General features: G+C 35.4%; 1 protein-coding gene across 3 annotated transcripts in view; it reads left to right on the forward strand.

Moving 5' to 3' along the window:
* LOC104897894 (ABC transporter C family member 2) overlaps nucleotides 1–18,592 on the forward strand; it is a 34,929-nt gene that overhangs the window by 3,383 nt on the left and 12,954 nt on the right. For all 3 annotated transcript variants that reach the window (XM_048647642.2, XM_010684860.4, XM_048647641.2), the window contains exons 5-20: nucleotides 4,682–4,838; nucleotides 6,357–6,471; nucleotides 6,827–6,907; nucleotides 7,800–7,824; nucleotides 8,870–8,926; nucleotides 10,606–10,671; nucleotides 11,341–11,415; nucleotides 11,505–11,612; nucleotides 13,010–13,144; nucleotides 14,166–14,272; nucleotides 14,351–14,444; nucleotides 15,612–15,779; nucleotides 16,260–16,400; nucleotides 16,905–17,108; nucleotides 17,307–17,405; nucleotides 17,539–17,691. In XM_048647642.2, coding sequence (XP_048503599.1) covers nucleotides 4,682–4,838; nucleotides 6,357–6,471; nucleotides 6,827–6,907; nucleotides 7,800–7,824; nucleotides 8,870–8,926; nucleotides 10,606–10,671; nucleotides 11,341–11,415; nucleotides 11,505–11,612; nucleotides 13,010–13,144; nucleotides 14,166–14,272; nucleotides 14,351–14,444; nucleotides 15,612–15,779; nucleotides 16,260–16,400; nucleotides 16,905–17,108; nucleotides 17,307–17,405; nucleotides 17,539–17,691 — 1,785 coding nt within the window. The remainder of the gene's footprint in view (nucleotides 1–4,681; nucleotides 4,839–6,356; nucleotides 6,472–6,826; nucleotides 6,908–7,799; nucleotides 7,825–8,869; nucleotides 8,927–10,605; nucleotides 10,672–11,340; nucleotides 11,416–11,504; nucleotides 11,613–13,009; nucleotides 13,145–14,165; nucleotides 14,273–14,350; nucleotides 14,445–15,611; nucleotides 15,780–16,259; nucleotides 16,401–16,904; nucleotides 17,109–17,306; nucleotides 17,406–17,538; nucleotides 17,692–18,592) is intronic.

The raw sequence follows: 18,592 nt of genomic DNA on the forward strand, positions 1-18,592 counted from the left end.
TGACTTCGTGTAGCTCCATCCAATCCCGTCCTCCAGCACTTGCTGAGGAATATGCGTACCCAAGATCTCTCTTGCATCTGAAGCTGAGAAAAGAGACCAAATTGTAGCAGGTTTCCACTTCCTGCTGCTATCCATCAGGTCCGAAACTTTCAAAATTTGCTCTCTCGTTGCATGCTCAGCCGAAAAGATGGGTTTAAGCTGACAAACTGGGTGCCACCTATCCACATCAATATTAATAGAATTCCCACTCCCCAGCCTCTTAAACAGCCCTTTTTTAAAAGCAGAGCTAGCCTTAAACAAGCTGCGGAAAGCAAAGGAGCCATTTCTCGGAGATTCATTATCCATGACCAACTGAATTGGGTCTTTTTTGTATCTAGCCACGTATAACTTATGGATAAGATAGTCGGTCCTCATATGAATTCTCCAAGCTTGATTGAAAAGCATAGCCTTGTTTGTGTGTTCAATATTCCTGAAACTCAGTCCCCCTTCCGACTTATGTGTTTCTAAAAGCTCTCTCTTTCGCCAGTAGATTGGAGCCTTATCCATTGAAGAAGCCCACCAATACTTAAGCAACAAGGAGGTGATCGATCTCGAAATTTTCTTGGGCAACAAGTAAATAGAAATTATGCTTGAAGCTAAGGAACACAGGATAGTGTTGATTAGAATGAGCTTACCTGGTTGCGAAAGTTTAGAGAATTTCCATGAAAGAATCTTATTTGCCGTCTTAGAGATTAAGCTTTTAAAAACTTCCGACGACCGACCGTCCACTTCCATAGGGCAACCAAGATAGACCCCTACCTTATCCTTATCCAACACCCCCAAAGGCTTCCTCATGATTTTCCTAAATTTTCGCGGAGTATTAGGGATGAAGACAACATGGGACTTGTCGAAGTTTATCATTTCTCCCGATTTCTCGCAAAACAAGGAGAGGACATTTTTGATTGTCCAGCAGTTTTTGTGATTGGCTTTGAAGAAGAACAGCGCATCATCCGCGAAGAAAAGATGAGAGATTTTAGGTGCCCCTCTTGCTATTTGCAACCCTTCCAACTCATTTAACTCTTGAAGCTTGGAAAGATTTCTCGAGAGAACCTCCATACACAGAATAAATACATAGGAGGAAAGAGGGTCCCCCTGACGAAGGCCTACAGTAGGGTAGAAGACATTGGAAGGCTCCCCGTTAACTAGCACTGAGTAGGAAACTGTAGAAATGCACTGCATTATCCAGTTCACCCACTTACCAGGGAAATTCATCTTCTTTAACATGGCTTCCACAAAATCCCATTTAATCCGATCATATGCTTTACTAAGTCTACCTTGAGGATTCCTGCAAAGCAATTCCCTTTCTTCCTCTTCCTAACCCAGTTTATAACCTCATGAGAAGCAAAACAATTATCAGACATTTGTCTACCTGGCACAAAGGCATTTTGAAACTCGTCCACAATGTCTCCTAGAACTAGCTTAATTCGGTTCGCAAGAACTTTTGCAATGATCTTGTATGAAGTGTTACACAAGCTAATTGGTCTAAAATCCTTCGTTTCTTGCGGTCTATCCTTTTTTGGGATAAGAGTGATGAAAGTCCTATTTTGCTCTTTAAGCATATAGCCTGAGGTGAGGAAGGAGTTGACACTTTTAATCACATCTGGACCTATTAAACTCCAATTTTGTTGAAAGAATGCCGGTGGAGTACCATCCGGCCCTGGCGACTTGAATGGCTTTGAACTAAAGCAGGCTTCTTTTATTTCCTTCCCTGAGAATGGTTTGCCGAGAATCTCCAGGTGCTGATGAGATAGAGTAGCAACTGGGTCAAAAAAGGGGTCCTCATGAGTAATACCAGCTCTTCCCACTTTGCCACTCTGATAAATTTCTTTGAAGCTCTCCAAAAAGATTTTTTTAATTTGTGGCTGGTCACTAATCCAAATCCCTACTTCATTCTTGATAGCTTTGATTTCGTTTCTAGAGGATCGTCCTTTAACACTTCGATAGAAAAAAGCCGACGTTTTATCTCCTAAGTCATCCCATCTTGACTTAGCCCTTTGTCTCCAATAGTCGGTCTTAATTTCAATATCGTTAAGGATTTTCTTTCGCATTTCCTGGTCCCCTTGCGCTTGAGAGGGAGAAAGAATAGCTTGTTGATGATCAGAGAGGCTACGATGAATATCACGCCAATCAATTTTCTTAGTGTTCTTAAAATTTAAGCACCACTCTCGAATCATTCTAAGACTCTTTTGCAGCTTCCTTTGTAGTACAAAAGCGGGAGAACCCTCCTGAACATCATCCCACTCTTTTTTAATCAAGTCTCGAACTTCTTGAAAATTCAAACACCAAGAATCCAACCGATAGGGTCTTTTTTTCTTCCCTAAGCTTGTCCCCCGAAGCTGAAGAACTATTGGACTATGATCGGAGAGCAGAATTGGGAGATTCCAGACTTCTGCTTCCGGAAATCTGTCTCTCCAATCCAAGTTACACAAAGCTTTATCAATTCTCTCGTAAATGGCTTCATCGTTTGATCTATTATTTGTCCAAGTATAATTGACTCCTTGATATGGCACATCCAGTAGAAAATTGTCCATTTTCCATTCTGTAAACTGGGAGGCTCCTTTTAAAGTTTGAGAACCCCCCAACTTTTGGTCATTAGACTCCACTTGGTTAAAATCCCCTATCAACATCCATTTGCCTTTGTTATTATCCATTATGATAGAGAGATTTTCCCATATTTCAGCTCGATCAGCAAGGTAAGGCGAGCCATAAACAAACGCTACATAGAATTCATTACTAGGGGAATCCGAAATACAACAACATACATAGTTTTTGGAGAGGGAAATTACTACAACAACAACATTTTTTGACCAACATAAAAACAAGCCCCCCTTTTTCCCCTCCGGATCATAGCCCGTACAATTTGTAAAGCCTAACTGACTGAAAATAGGCTCTACACAAGACACTAGACTTTTTGTTTCTGAAAGAAAAATAACATCTAACTTATGAGAATTAACAACACTGGAAATAAACCCTACATTCTGAGGACAAAGGTTTTTGAGTCCTCTACAGTTCCAACTTAGAAGACTCATATCTTCACTCCAGGCTGTTGGTCAGCCGCACCAAATGCTCTTTTCTTCCTCCTTGCTGATGGACCCGAGCTTTCAGCCTCCTGAGATTTACTTCCAGAACTAGACTCAACATCCCCATCACTTAAGCCAAACTTGAGAATTTCTTTGCCCTTAGTATGCTTCTGGTACTTCATCCTCTTCGGATTTGCTGACCCCCCAGCCAGACTCTCTTCCTTTGGAGGGAGGTTGAGATCAAAGATCTTCTCGACATTGGATTTTTGCGCTTTCTTCTCATAAAGCCTCAAGTATTGTGAAAGCAGACCTGCAGGCCTCCATTCCCTTTTCTTCCTTCTTTTTATATAAGAGACATCGGGGGAGAGATTAGCATTTTAATATAAACACTTTTGCATTTTCAATTTTTGATAACCTATATCCCGCATATTTTCTCCTCCTTTTCCACTCATGTGTTCCACTTATCCATCTTAACTTCAACCAAAACACGAGCATATTGTAGCTTCTCTCGATTTCTAGTGGCTTCATGCTCTTGATTGGATCACCAATCTGAGCTACAATCTTATGCAAATATTTCTCTCCCTAGTGTTTAAGATGTAGCCTCAATTGTACCCATATTGACACTGTTTTGAGATCATCTTTTTCGAAATCCATATCAGCGTGCCATGGTTTCAGAATCAAAGGTTTTCTATCAAAGAAATAATGTCCAGTTAAAACACATTATCCCTTGAATTCATGGCCTTTAACCTGACTAGAAACATGTCTTTCTTCACTAATTGTAATTCTTCCAAACTCGACGCAGATAACCTTCTATAACCTGAATCGAAGGGTTTGATCCAACTACATATAACATATCACAGACGAATTCCAGTAATCAATTTCAACCTGTATATCCTACGCATCAATGTGAATAGATTCAACAGTTCCATTATGTGCAATCAACATAGTATCATCAATTTCATTCACATTTTGATCTACAACATTTAATCCACCATCATTCTCACAACTCACATTCTACATCTATCACTTCTTCGAATTGTTGCAATATAGGAATAGGAGAATTAATTCTAACTGAAGCATTACCTCAAATACTTGATGTGTATGCACGATTATTTTCTGCACTGTTGTGAATGGATTGAAGCCATTCGTTCAATGTGTTTCTGATTGTAGCTTGATTCTTGGGATCTTCGATTGAGGTTTCAAGCGATAGATGTTGCCCAATTCCTAATCCAAAATCCAACGCCTCAACTCCTAAGATCTCCTTCATTGATTTTGTATGCAAAGCTTGAGTACCCGACATAGGACCTCTAGGTTTCTCCTTCACCTTACCATGATTGCTCCCTTGAGAATTTCCATTTGACTTTGCCATGGCGATGGTGCATGAAGAGATTCATGCACCGAGAGAAAAAGTTTCTCAAAAGAGTTCAATAAAATCCCACATGATTATATCTTTATAAGAGATAGCAAAGTTATGTATATATGTGCAATCATAAATAATATCAAAGCCAAAATGAGTCATCAAATAATAAACGAAGTATATTAGACTTCTCGACACGATACAATCTAGTTTTATCGATCTAAATGTTAATGTATTTGAGATGTTGGTCTTTTTCTTGGTTTAGGGCTTGTTCGGAGTACTTCTATTTGTCTATATTCCTAGTGTAGATCCTTATCCAGGTTACACCCCCGTACAACATGAACTTATTGAAGACATTGAGTATGAGGAACTTGTCGGTGGAGAGCAAGTCAGTCCGGAAAGACATGTTAACATATTTTCTAGTACGTATTTTTTATTTTCCCATTTCTCTATTTATTGTTTAAATAAATTCTAGTTCAATGTTTTAGATTCGCAAATTTCAATCAAGAAACTTTGGATTTAGATCCTTCATCTACTCCATCCGTCCCAATTTAGTTGCTACATTTTGACCGTAGGCACTATTCATGTCATAACTTGACTATCTTTTAATCCATATACATAAAAAAAAACATAGTCATTGTGAATCTTGTTTGATTCATCCCAATTTATATTTTCTAAATATATAATTTTTATAATTTTTTTCTAAATGTAACTCAAGATATTGGTGTTTAAAGTTGCATCTCGTAAACTGTGATAAAGCAAATGTAACAACTAAATTGAGACAGAAGGAGTATTCCATTGTATATATCTTAACTAGGCGTGGTGACACGTGTGGCCATGTTACACACGGATTAGATACTTACATTTATATAAAATACTTTTTTGAAAAAGTACCATAATTATTGATTTTATAATTAAAATAATTGTAAAACGCAACTGAATTATACAATAATCAATCGATCTTATTAATTATGAAAATATTGCATATGACTAAAAATATCAATTATTTTCTATCTGATTTGAATTTCTTTTTACTACAATTACATATAAAAATAATATATAAATGATGATATATATGGTTAGTCATATTACATATTCACCCTTATTATCTCCCTCTCTCCAAGGAGTCTGACCTGCAAACCTGACTGGTTATACATGTGCGAGGTGTCAGTTCAATAGAATCCTTCATCTTACCAACTAAAAAAATCACATATTCACCATAAAATGCACTATATTTTGTATCCTTAAAAATATAGATATATTTTGTATGTAAAAGAAGCGTCAAGTGTATTAATTATAACGGGTGACTATTCGATTTATATATGCATATACTGGACTTGTCACCCGTATCATACCTAGATCAAAATGTTGCATCCTTTGAAAAGAAAGATTAAGTGAAATATTTAAAATTTAGGATATATAAAAATTAAAGATATTCATCTATACAAATATATTAAAAGGCGTGTGAAAAAAAAAAATTGTGCTAAGTGGCGCTCTTTCTAGGGAATTTTAGTTCATGTAATTCATGTACAATAAAAAAAATTAAGAAATTGCATAGTATAGGGTTTGATCTCAAGACCTCAAGTACATATACTAAAGTTTTAACCACTAGACTAAGTTATATTTAGTGTTATTAGCATAAAATATTATGTTAATAAATTAATTTTTTTCTTACTCGGGGCATAGCCCGGGCCTAATAACTAGTTAAATAATACAATGGTTGATTCCACATACAAATTATGGAAGAATTATAAACATATAAATTTGATAATATCTATTATATAAGTGAAGGGGGAATGAAGATAGTGCCCCCTTACAAAAAATCTGATATACTCTTAATAAATTTAATACAATTGTCATCATTCATTACCATCAAGGAGACAATGCTAAAAGTGTTACTTATATAACTGATTGCTTTCTCATTTTACTTTTTATGATAGAACTTGTCTTTTCGTGGATGAACCCCCTAATGAACCTGGGTTATAAAAGGCCGTTAACAGAGAAAGATGTATGGAAGCTAGACACATGGGATCAAACTGAAACATTGATAAGCAAGTATGTCTATATTGTCTTGCAATTCTTCCTACATTTTTATTCAATAGTCCTGATTAAATATAAGAAGTAATATCTCTTTAGAAGTATAAAATTTAGTTGTTTGGTTAATTATGAATGGTAAAACTTAGCTTCTTATGAAAAGTTTCATGTACCTAGATGGAATATGTAAACAACTTGTTCCATTTTGTGAATAGTAAAACTTTTAGGAAGTGTATTATCCTCTTGTTTTTCTACCATGTAATTAAACAACTACAAATTATTTTTATAAGAACTTTTTTTTACTTATATTTTTTTATATCAATAAACAAGCACTTAATATTGCCAATTTCACTAAAATATGTGATTGATATTCCAGGTTTCAGAGTTGTTGGGTTGAAGAATCTCGTAGACCAAAACCATGGCTTTTAAGGGCATTAAATAATTGTCTTGGAGGAAGGTATATGTGTTTTGTTACATTTTACTGTTGAAGTGAAAAATTACACGATTCACTTTCGAAAATGAACATTGTATTGTTGAAGTAGAACATTATAAGAATTCAATTACAAAACGAACATTTTACTAGTGAAGTAGAACATTACAAGAATTTACTTACGAAAATGAACATTTTACTACTGAAATGGAAATTTTTTTACAAGGGAATAAATCTAGTACTATATGAACATAAACAAAGGTACAAGAAACAAGCGAAAAAACATTTTTATAATTTAACCTAAGAATTGATACTCTAAATATTAGTTCTTCAATTTAAACAAGTATGATCCATATATATATTTTTTCATTATATTCAATTTGCAGCTCAAAGATATAAATGTAACATATATAACTAAATTTGGACTAAAATTTTTTAAATAGAACATATTCTCATTGAGAACGTAACATATTTTCATTGAAAATTATGGTTAAAAACGAACGACGATTACTTGAACGTAACATTTGCTTATCGAAAATATAACAAAATTGATCATATTTTTAGCTGTAAAACAAGATTAAAATGAATATTTGTTGAAATAGAACATTTGCTTACGAAAATAGAACAATTTTCACATAAATGAAACTTATTTTTTTGTAATGCATCATATACACCGTGCTCCTGGAATCACAATAGAATTTTCACATACAACCTACTCCAATCTTTAACTACCTAAATAAGGTTTACCCTAATGAATAGTACAGTCTGATAAAAAAGAAGGTATAGTTACCAATTGGGTTTCCCTCAATATTGTACATTGTCAAGATTTGATCGACAATTAATAAGATTTGCTTTTGAAAGATGATTTGTACATGTATGTATCTTCACTGATAAACTAATTTATTTATTCTTTGTGTAGGTTTTGGTGTGGAGGATTTTGGAAGGTGCTAAAACATTCTTCCTCCTTGAATAGGATATATGCTATGCTAATTGTCTAGAAAATAAGCTTAAAAGATAGAAATTGATCAGAAAATAAGTAATTTTTTTTTAAAAAAAAAAGCTGACCAGGAAATAATTAAACGAAGTAGTAAAACTTATTTGTCAAACATTGATCATACTTCTTTTATCCCTACATCGTTCATGCAGTTAAAATCAAGAAAAATTTGATGGTATACACTTCAATTATATAGTCTTTCATGATTTTTATCATTACATGATTAACGATATTAATAATAAAAAATAGAACTTAAAGTAAATTAGGGAATATATGTTGGGTATATGGTATATATGAATTAAGCTCATGGGGTGTATGAGGGTGGAGAAAGGTTGCATAGAAGAAGAAATGCGTCAAACGGAGGAAAAGAGGGTTCGCCCGATCGGGCCCGCAACGGTGCAAAGCAGCTGGGCAGATTGTGGATTTTGTTGGTTCGCCCGATGGCTTCGGGCCATCTCTCCCGATCGGGCCGAACAACGATTGGGCGTTCGTTGCCCGATCGGGCTTGGGAGCGTTTTCCTTTGAGCATTACTCGCCATCGGGTGGGTCTCGCCCGACCTGATCGGGCGGGGATAATTTTGACGCGGGACGGTTCCAAAAACGCGGTTTTCCTAGTGGGGGTATAAATAGGTGCCCTAATTACGTCATTAATGTATTCTTCGTCATTAAACACATATTTTGAGAGAGAAAAAGCTTTAGAGAGAGTTCTTGAGCGCTTTTGTAATCTTTCTTGAATATTCATCGATTCCTAGTGCATATTCGTGGTTTTTCTCCCAATTCTTGGGTTTTCACGTAAAAGTTCTGGTGTGTTCTTTCCTGCTTTATTATTTGATATTCTGTTATTGTTTGCTATTATTCTACGATTAATAGTCAATAAGACTTACAATATAAATGACAATAACAAACACTTTTTGTCACTAGTGATAATAATGTTCTTGTGCGATTTGCTTTGTTATCAAGTCTATCATCCATCTAACTCCCAATTTTTATGACAGATTGGTAATGATCTTTCACAATTTGTTGGTCCACTTTTGCTCAACAACCTCCTAAAGGTCAGTTTCCGTCTCATCCTAACATCTACTAATAAGAAAACGAAGGAAAATGTACAATATACCTCTATCTTAAAAATATTGGAGAAACAAAATTGGGAATACAAAAAATTCTCATGGCCCATGCTGGTATTTGTGCTTGCAATTAGCAATGTTAGTTTGGTTGCATGTAGAAATCAATAGTATTTTATAGGTAGTAGTATTTTATTTGAAGTTATATTTTCTTGGTAAAAGTTATTTGGTTGATCGTAAAAAGAAAAACTTTACATGAAAAGAAATTTTTTACTTGCTTAGATTATCTTAAGTAAGTAACTTCCTCCATTTATGATAAGTAAAACTTTATACGAACTTGCATTTCCTATATTTTTTTGTCAACCAAACAAACTCATCTTATCCTACTTTCTAAAAAGTTCTACTTCGTTCTCATGAATTTTTGTGTTAACCAAACAACCTTGCCCTATATTTTCTCCTAAAAAAATCTTAAGTGTAAGTGCCATGAAATTTACTTTGTCAATTAGAAGTATTACTCAAACAAGATGTGACATTATGGAAAATGTGTCAAGTCAATTCATAATTGACATTCCCATTTCAAACACCATTACATTGGCGCTCCCTTCACGTGGACTCATTAGAACTTATTAAACATGATTAATGATTAGCCTTGAATTCACCTATGCACCTAATTGGACAGCCATTGCTACACCTATCCACCAGGTAAACAACCCACAACTACTCCCTCTGTCCTGTGATATAGTACCTGTTTCATTTTAGATGGGTCAAACTTTCAAATCTTTGACCAAGTATTCTCATTAATACATATCAGAAAACATACTCATGTGAGATCTTGTTAGATTCACTTCAATATATAGTTTTATAATATCAACTTTTTTTTATTTTTAATTAATAAGAAATTGAAAATATCGAAAACCAAAGGTCCGTCTAGAAGACCGTATAAAAAAAAAACAAGCACGGTATAATAAGACGCAAGGAGTAATAAAATATTAAAAAAATAATACTAATTACTTTAAGTTGGATTTCATCATCATAATTCATATTAACAAGTTTTCATTAGTAGTAGTTTTTTTTTCCTAATTGGACCTCATCAGTCATAAACTCAAAAACTTGCCCCACTTTCCAAGTCCAAACTCACCAGTCAGGCAGTCACCAACAACTAACAATGCCTTATTTGGTTAAACCCGTCTCGAACCACCCGCACCACCACACCACCACGCCACCACCACCGGCGGCGGCGCATGCAGAGAGACACAATTCCAAGAATCGGGCCCTTTCTGGGTCTGGTCGGGCTTGGCTAAGTCTGCACCTTTAGGCTTTAGCCATCTTTGGACACTACCCAGTACCCACCAAACCTTCAGACATGCATAGTAAGTGGTGGTAATATGAGATGATTGTTGTTTGGAATAAAGAAATGATAGCTGAAGTTTGGAAATATTGAATTTGATTTTATAACCCATATTAATCAATACATATGGAGTATCAAGTATATATTTCCCTAGTTTCCATTTCTCTAATTTGTGTGGATTTTGGAGCAATGGTGAATTAAAGAATATAATTTTAGTCATACATTTTTATGTTTTCTAATTTTCTTCAGTAAGCTTTATAATCATCAATGGCAGCTGAATACAGTTCTTTTTTTGGGTGTGTGAAAATTTTCAATTTTGCAGTCTATGCAACAAGGAGACCCAGCTTGGATAGGTTACATCTATGCTTTTTCAATCTTTGTTGGAGTGGTATGTAACATGTATTACTTGGTTACCTCTTTTACTATGGGGATTAATTATAATTTTCTTCAGAATATCAGTGGTTAATATATTTTTGTATATTGTGTTTATTCTGTAGTTGAGTGCCTAATTGGATTATGTATTCCTCCCTATGATTTTGCTATTTCATTTTTGTTAGTTCATGCTTGATTTTGCTATTTCATTTCTGTTAGTTGAACTCGACTCGCATCATTGACACCCTTAGTCAAGACAACTTTCATGTACCTTTCAGATTATAGCATTGAAATATATGTTAAGGGGCTGAGTTTGGTGTTGTTTTCTTTCTTGTACTTGCCTATTCTCTGATAGATAATTTATGATTGCCTTTAATATCTCGTTGGCCCAAGCGTAATTTTTATGTTAGTTTTGGTATGGGAACCTATGAGAGGTAAAGAGTGCACTATTGCTCAACTTTTATATCAAGATATTTGCCCTTTTTTTTGCTGACATAATCATCTTCATGTTTATAGACCTTCCTACTGAAAAGGTGCTAATTGTTTTTTCTTCCCTTGAATCTAAAGTTGCATGATATTTATTTCATTTCTACCCCTTATAATACTAAAATTACTATTAGCTGTATCTTATCATTACTTCAAGTGGCTCAGACATTTATTCTTGTACAATTACTGTGCAATGCAGGTGTTGGGGGTGTTATGTGAAGCACAATACTTTCAAAATGTCATGCGTGTTGGATTCCGACTTCGATCAACACTGGTAAATTTGTTTCAAGTTCCTTGTATATTCCATTGATTCTGTGACATATATTGAATCTTTATATAATCCTGTTTGTTCTTGTCCTGCAGGTTGCTGCACTTTTTCGCAAATCTTTAAGACTAACTTACGAGAGTCGTCAAAAGATGCCATCTGGAAAGATAACCAACATGATGACAACTGATGCCGAATCTCTCCAGGCATGTAATTTTGGACAATACTTTAAAATAGCTTAATGTCGTAAAAACCAGTAACACCCCCTCATCTTTCTGTTGACTGACTAAATGCTCGGATGGACTATCTCATTGGCTACCAATACTTCATTGGTTGTAGTCTGCTACAGAATGGATCCCTGCAAGAACTTTGACTTAGTTGAAATAGTTTACAAGTTTAGATGTGGACATATCTGTCGCTGATCTTAGTGATTTATCGGCTATCTACTCTCTTTGCTTCAAAGTGTTTATTCTAGTTGACTTTCATGATGTTTGAGGGTCAACTTCCACCGTTCACTGCTTGTGGAGTAGAAAAATCTTAATATGCAAAATAGAAAATGAAACCTGTAAGGTTCAAGGTGCCTTTTGTTTTCTTAGTAACAAGTTCTGAAAGATCCTAAAATGGTCTCTTTTAAAAAAAAAGTCCTCGCTTTTAAAATACTTGAAACGTTTTGACTTGTAAACTATTCATCCACTCCTGTTTGACCGTGTTTTGCGAATTCAACGCAAGAAAAAGTATAGTCACGTCGGGTCTTGTTAGATTCATTTCGACATATAGTTTCAAAATATCAGTTTTTAACTTTTTTTACTCATAACGACTTACAGAAATTAGTGATTAAAGTTATGCATTGGCAAGCGTGTCCGGAAAAACGTTTCAAGTAATATGGAATGGATGAAGTATATATTTATGGTTAAAGTTTCAAATTTTTGTTAAAAAGAAAGTCATGACAACAAATTTTGTGAAGTAGGAGTATGTATGTTATTAGCTCATGGAAGGTGATACCTTTGCTTTTAACAAGGTTACGTACTTCTGAAAAGCAATATTTCTTCATTATGAGGGTTTTCTTATATAGCATTTCTCACCAAATTTGAGTGGAGGACATGGATCATGGGTGACTATATGATTGTCTATATTGCAAAGGGGTGATCTTTAAAATAATAGGAGATGACCTTTGATGACAAAGTGATTGCTTTGACTATGTTGTTATGTACACAATATACCTCTCTTATCTTAAACGTATACAGTAAATTGACCATACCTATTGAGTGGAACTTTCACCATGCTTAGCTCACTAGGAAGAGAACGTGCCTTGATATTATGTGTTAAGACCTCGTCTTGAGGAATTAAATTATAGGCTTATGTCTTGTTTTTATTAGAAAGCATCCAGCATTCAGATAAGCTTATTGTAAATCAGTTTCTTGCTTGTTCCTTTCATCTAATTCTTCAGGCTTCCAATGTGTTTTTATTTACTTTGGATCTGGTATGTGAAATAGTTCTGTGAATGGAGTTTTGTAAAGCATATACGATTTTAATGTTTGTTTGCAGGCCCCTTGTTCAGGATATTCATATGTACTATATCTTATTTGTCTATTTGTTATTGCAGCAAACTTGCCAGTCACTTCATACATTGTGGTCGGCTCCATTTCGTATCATTGTTTCTATGATTCTCCTTTACAGGGAGCTCGGAGTGGCCTCAATTGCTGGTGCTTTGATGCTAGTTCTTTTGTTTCCTGTACAGGTAAGAAAGAGAGCAAGCTTTACGTAGTATATACATTGTAACTGTAATCTTTACCTCAAATAACAGAATACAATTGTTCAGGGTTTCTGTGTTTTTCTATGAGCTTGTCTTTCACTATAAGTAATGTTGTGGCCTGAACAATGATAGTAACTTGATCAGGAGGCAGTTTTATGAAATACTTATTAGTTTGAGGACATATGAATAATATCCAAATTGGCTTTTTAATAGATATGTAAGCTTTATCTCTATTTCATCTAAACACATCTGCCTATCCTCTTAAAACTTGATTTAGTGCATCCCATTACTATTCCCACTTCAGGATCTCGTCTAATTGGCTGGCAAAGCCAGTGAAAAACTAACTGGTGTGAAGTTCTTGGAATGCAAGGAAGCTTGCGACTTGTTGCAAATGGTGAAATTCCCAGTAATAATAATAATAATATAGTTGCTCTTGTCAAATTTATGTAATTGAACTAATCAACTAGTTTTGATGGGGATTTGAAAATTAACTAGTTGTATTTTGCTTGTGAACTTTTACCAATTTCATGCAAATGTCCTATCTATATTTAAGCTGTCTATGTTATGTACGCGTGTGATTAGTGTATGTCTACATTCAAGGATTTTGGCAAGGTTGGAAAAGGAACATCTATTTTATGGTTATTTGTTTTAGGAAATTTTATAATTTTGTAATGGAGTTGAACACTCAGCAATCATATATTTATCTTGCATAGGTAATTCATCGTCTTGTAGTAGTGTAATAATTTAAATAATTATGGCTTACTTTTTCTCTCTGGACCTTGAAGCTGTAGCTCATATGGGAAGATAATTCTATATTCTTTTTCTTGATTCAAAAGGGGGGGGGGGCGGTGAGTGGGAGGGGTTGCCACCATATTAGGGGGCATCAGATTTTTAGGGGTTTGGAGATACATGTTCATCCAGGTGAAGCTTGATTCACAATTTGGTTAGTTGATTGGTCTATTTTTTATTTAAACCTATAAGTGACTTCATTGCTTGTCTTTTTTAGGCGTATGTCATCAGCAAGATGCAGAAGTTGACAAAAGAGGGTTTACAACGCACTGACAAGAGAATTGGCCTCATGAATGAAATATTGGCAGCCATGGATACTATGAAGTATGTAAATTTTGTAAAATTGGCTTCAGCCCTGAGTTTTGGCAGGACAAATGTGAGCTAACTGTTAAATATGGCCAGATGCTATGCATGGGAGACTAGTGTCCAAGGAAAGGTCCAAAGCATACGAGGGGAAGAGCTGTCATGGTTTCGTAATGCACAGCTACTAGCAGCGGTATGAGAACCTGGTTTAAGCAAGTATGGGGAACTGTGTTTAATTGTTTTCTATAACAAAATATTTCCATTTACTCGCATACTGCTTCCCGTCACTATACATATCCTCCAAATATTAGTCAGTCCTTTAAATATTGTGTTAAGTGTTAACCAAGTTCTTATGGTGCACATTTCTTGGAAGGTAAAGATAATGGTAGGCATGTCAGAGACTGGATGGACCGAATGATTTGTTGGAGAAATTTGCCATAAGTGCACAGTTAGTATATTGGAAAATTTTAAATTCTTTCTTTTTTTTGCACATAAGACACTGTTTGACTAGTCCATGACTCCATTCAATAGGTTTACAACTTACAAGTTACTAGTTCTCCATCCCACATTAGCTTAAACAATTACCCTTTTCATCTTTCCCGTATTAGTTTAAACACTTTCCGATCCGATGCTTGTGTGAGATAAAGTGGAGGAAATTTAAGGAAAAAGAAAACTTTAAGATAATGCTGACCAGCTAGATGCACTACACTGAGAGCATAAGAGGTTTAGTAACGACTCTACTTGTCCTTTTGCCAAGCAGGATAGAACAGTTATATTGTATGGTATGTGAAGGATGAGTTAATAATTAGGGGAATAGTAGCGAGCACTACGTCTCTGTATTTGGGCTGCTTCCTTAATCCAACACTAAAGGAGAAGGTTTCTCTGCAAATCTGCTGAGTTGGCTCTGCAGCCTCCTACATGGTTTTGTGGAGTGTGGACCTTGCCACATCACTAATTTATTTATCAAAAATCATATCACTAGCGTAGATTATTTTTATCATATGCATCATGTCAGTTTTTTGTTGCATCTTGACTCCTGATAATTATCATGGAGATGAGTTTCTCTGTGCATGATGATATTGCTGAAATTATCATCTCTTGCTACTATGTATTGTCTTGCTCATCTGTATATGAAACTGGAGAACTTGATTCTGGGTCTCAAAAAATCCTATAATTGATGATTGGTGGCTGTTGAAGACCCATGGTAATTTGTGTGAAAATCAGATTATGTGTTTGTCCAATATAAATTTCGTGTTATGCCTTTGGTTTTATGTTATCTCCTTCCTATCTGTTGGATGTGTTCAGAAGCATGAGTTTGTCTAGTCTGTGGCCAGCTAACTCTCTTGTCTTGCATTTTCAGTGCAACAGTTTTATACTGAACAGTACACCTGTTGTGGTGACTGTGGTTTCTTTTGGGATGTTCTCACTTCTTGGAGGTGATTTGACACCAGCGAGGGCATTTACCTCACTTTCATTATTTGCAGTGATGCGGTTTCCTCTATTTATGCTTCCAAACATGATTACGCAGGTAGTTGACAATGCTTTTAGTTCTTTTTTTTGGTAGCTTTATGAAACAGTTAAGTCATGCAGCATCATAGGACTATATCTGGGTGGCTTTATATTTCTTTCCTTTATTGAGGTATTTTTATATAATTGTTTTGCAGGTTATGTACTTGTGTGCAATGATTGTGCGATTTTCCTGACTTTTTTGATATTTTGGCTGGTGTCCACTATTTTGCTGTCATTTTAACTATTTTCTCGCGCAAAGATGAAAGATTTTAAAGTTCTCTTTCATCCTTTTTCCTTGTAATTTCATTATATCTTGTTTGGATTTCTTTCATGGGTTGTACACCTGTGGACTGGTGTACTGCTTGCTTCTGTATCTTGTTTGTTAGTGTAGTTTTCACTGGTGGGAGAATAGATGGAAATTTTCTTAAATTTGCTTAGTTCAGTACCACAATCTTGAATTGGTTGATTATACCTGGTCTGTTTTTCTTTTTGGTTGAAGGTTGTAAATGCGAATGTATCCCTGAAGCGTTTGGAAGAACTATTGCTTGCTGAGGAGAGAGTCCTTCTGCCGAATCCGCCTCTTGAACCAGGATTGCCAGCTATCTCGATAAGAAATGGAAACTTCTCTTGGGATTCAAAGGTTTACTCACAGTTATCTTGCTAAAGCTTCTGTAAAATGTACTAAGACGTGAATGTTATATACTTGCTACACCAAAGAATAAGGCAATCTCACTATCTGTGTTTGTTTCAAAAAAATACAATAGCTCACTATCTGTAGATCAATAATCTTATAATTCCTGTTACTATTTCGTATTCTATACTGGTGCGTGTGGCCTCCAAAGTTTAGTGCAAAAGTACAATTGCTTTGGAATCACTGGTTGTGCGACAGTGAATGTTCCTTCATATTGTGTTTGATGATCTTTTCTCTATTTCAGTTTAAAATTTCCAGTATCTCATATATGATAGCATCCATTCTTATATCTTCAAATTGCATATTTTTTTAGTTTCTTATGATTTATAATCATTGTTCATAATCTATACATATTTCCATACTCTTGGATAAGATGATGTCTAGCCTTTGAGCATCTTTGAGCTTAGGGTACACACTCCTAACATTGTCAAATGGTTGGCTTTGTTTCTTCAGGTAGAGAAGCTGACACTAGCCAATATTAATTTAGATATACCTGTGGGAAGCTTAGTTGCAATAGTTGGCGGCACGGGAGAAGGAAAAACATCATTAATATCTGCGATGCTAGGGGAGCTCCCTCCAACGTCTTCTGATACCAGTGCTATCATTAGAGGAACAGTCGCTTATGTGCCACAAGTTTCTTGGATATTTAATGCTACTGTGAGCTATTTGCTTTTATTTATTATGTCTCATTATAATAACTATGCCTATGACAGCAGTGATACTGTTGAAAAGTCGGACTGGTTTTCCCTTATAACAAGGACTGGTCATCTCTAATTTCTCAGTTAAAAATATAATATGATCTATTTCTTACCTATTAGATGAGTTTCTGCCCCTCCTAAAGATACGTTCTTTTAGGTACGCGATAACATTATGTTTGGATCAGTATTTGAACCTGCAAGATATGAGAGGGCCATAGATGTTACTGCCTTGACCCATGACCTGGAGTTCCTTCCAGTAAGTTTAATATTCATCACTTGAGATATGCTTTTGGCTGCCTGCCTGCTTCATCTTTGAGGTATGCCAGTTTGTATTCATATTGATTATTGTGGATTTTAAAGTTTTGGCTCCAATGTTGCTTGTCAATCAGGGTGGTGATCTTACGGAGATTGGCGAAAGAGGAGTAAACATCAGTGGTGGTCAAAAGCAAAGAGTATCAATGGCTCGAGCTGTTTATTCCAAATCAGCTGTTTACATCTTTGACGACCCTTTGAGTGCTCTTGATGCTCATGTGGGTCAACAGGTAATTCTTGGCTGTCTATTCTGTGTGTTTTCTGTTCTTTGGTTCAATTTCTCTTAATTTTTTTGTATTGGCAGTGCATTCATTAATTTTAGAAGGATTTGCATATGGACTTTATTGATTTGGAGAATGTGTATGATAAGGTATCGATAAAAGTACTCTGGTGTGCCTTAACAAGGAATGGAATTTCAAAGAAATATATTGACATCTTTAAGGGCATGTATGACAGTATGAGGGAGTTATAGCGAGTGTAAGAACCACTGCTGTGAAGATCTAAGAGTTTCCTATTACGATTGGAGTACATCAAGGTTCTACACTTAGCCCGTTTCTTTTTCCTATATTCATGGATGAATTGGCGAAGACAATTTAAGATAAAATACCATGGTGCATGAGGTTTGACGATGATATTGTACTGATTGATGAGTCGAAAGAAGGCGTGGAAGATAAGTTGGAAGTACTTGGAACTAGACAAACTTTGTTTGAGTAGGAATGAAACAAAATACCTGGAGGGTAGGTTTAGTTAGGTTTGAAGTAGGTAGGCTGGGGCAATTACCTTAGAAGCAAAAATTGTCCAAGATTTTGACTTCTTTCACTATCTAGGAGCTATTATCCAAAATGATGGGGAATTACATGGGGATGTGACTCCTAGAATTAATGCAGGTTGGTTGAAGTGGAAGAGTGCCACGGGGTGTTTATGTGATTCCGGCATGCCCCATAGATTGAAAGGAAAATTCTACTGCACAACTATTAGACCTACATTGTTGTATGGTACATAATGTTGGGCCGTTAAACAAAGTCGTGTTCATAAGATAGATGTGGCAGAGGTGCATATATATGTTGGATGTGTGGACATACAAGAAATGATCAGTTGAAGAATGAGATGATTACGAAGAAAGTAGGAGTT

This window comes from Beta vulgaris, chromosome 6, assembly GCF_026745355.1.
Source record: "Beta vulgaris subsp. vulgaris cultivar EL10 chromosome 6, EL10.2, whole genome shotgun sequence".
Classification (NCBI taxonomy): domain Eukaryota; kingdom Viridiplantae; phylum Streptophyta; class Magnoliopsida; order Caryophyllales; family Amaranthaceae; genus Beta; species Beta vulgaris.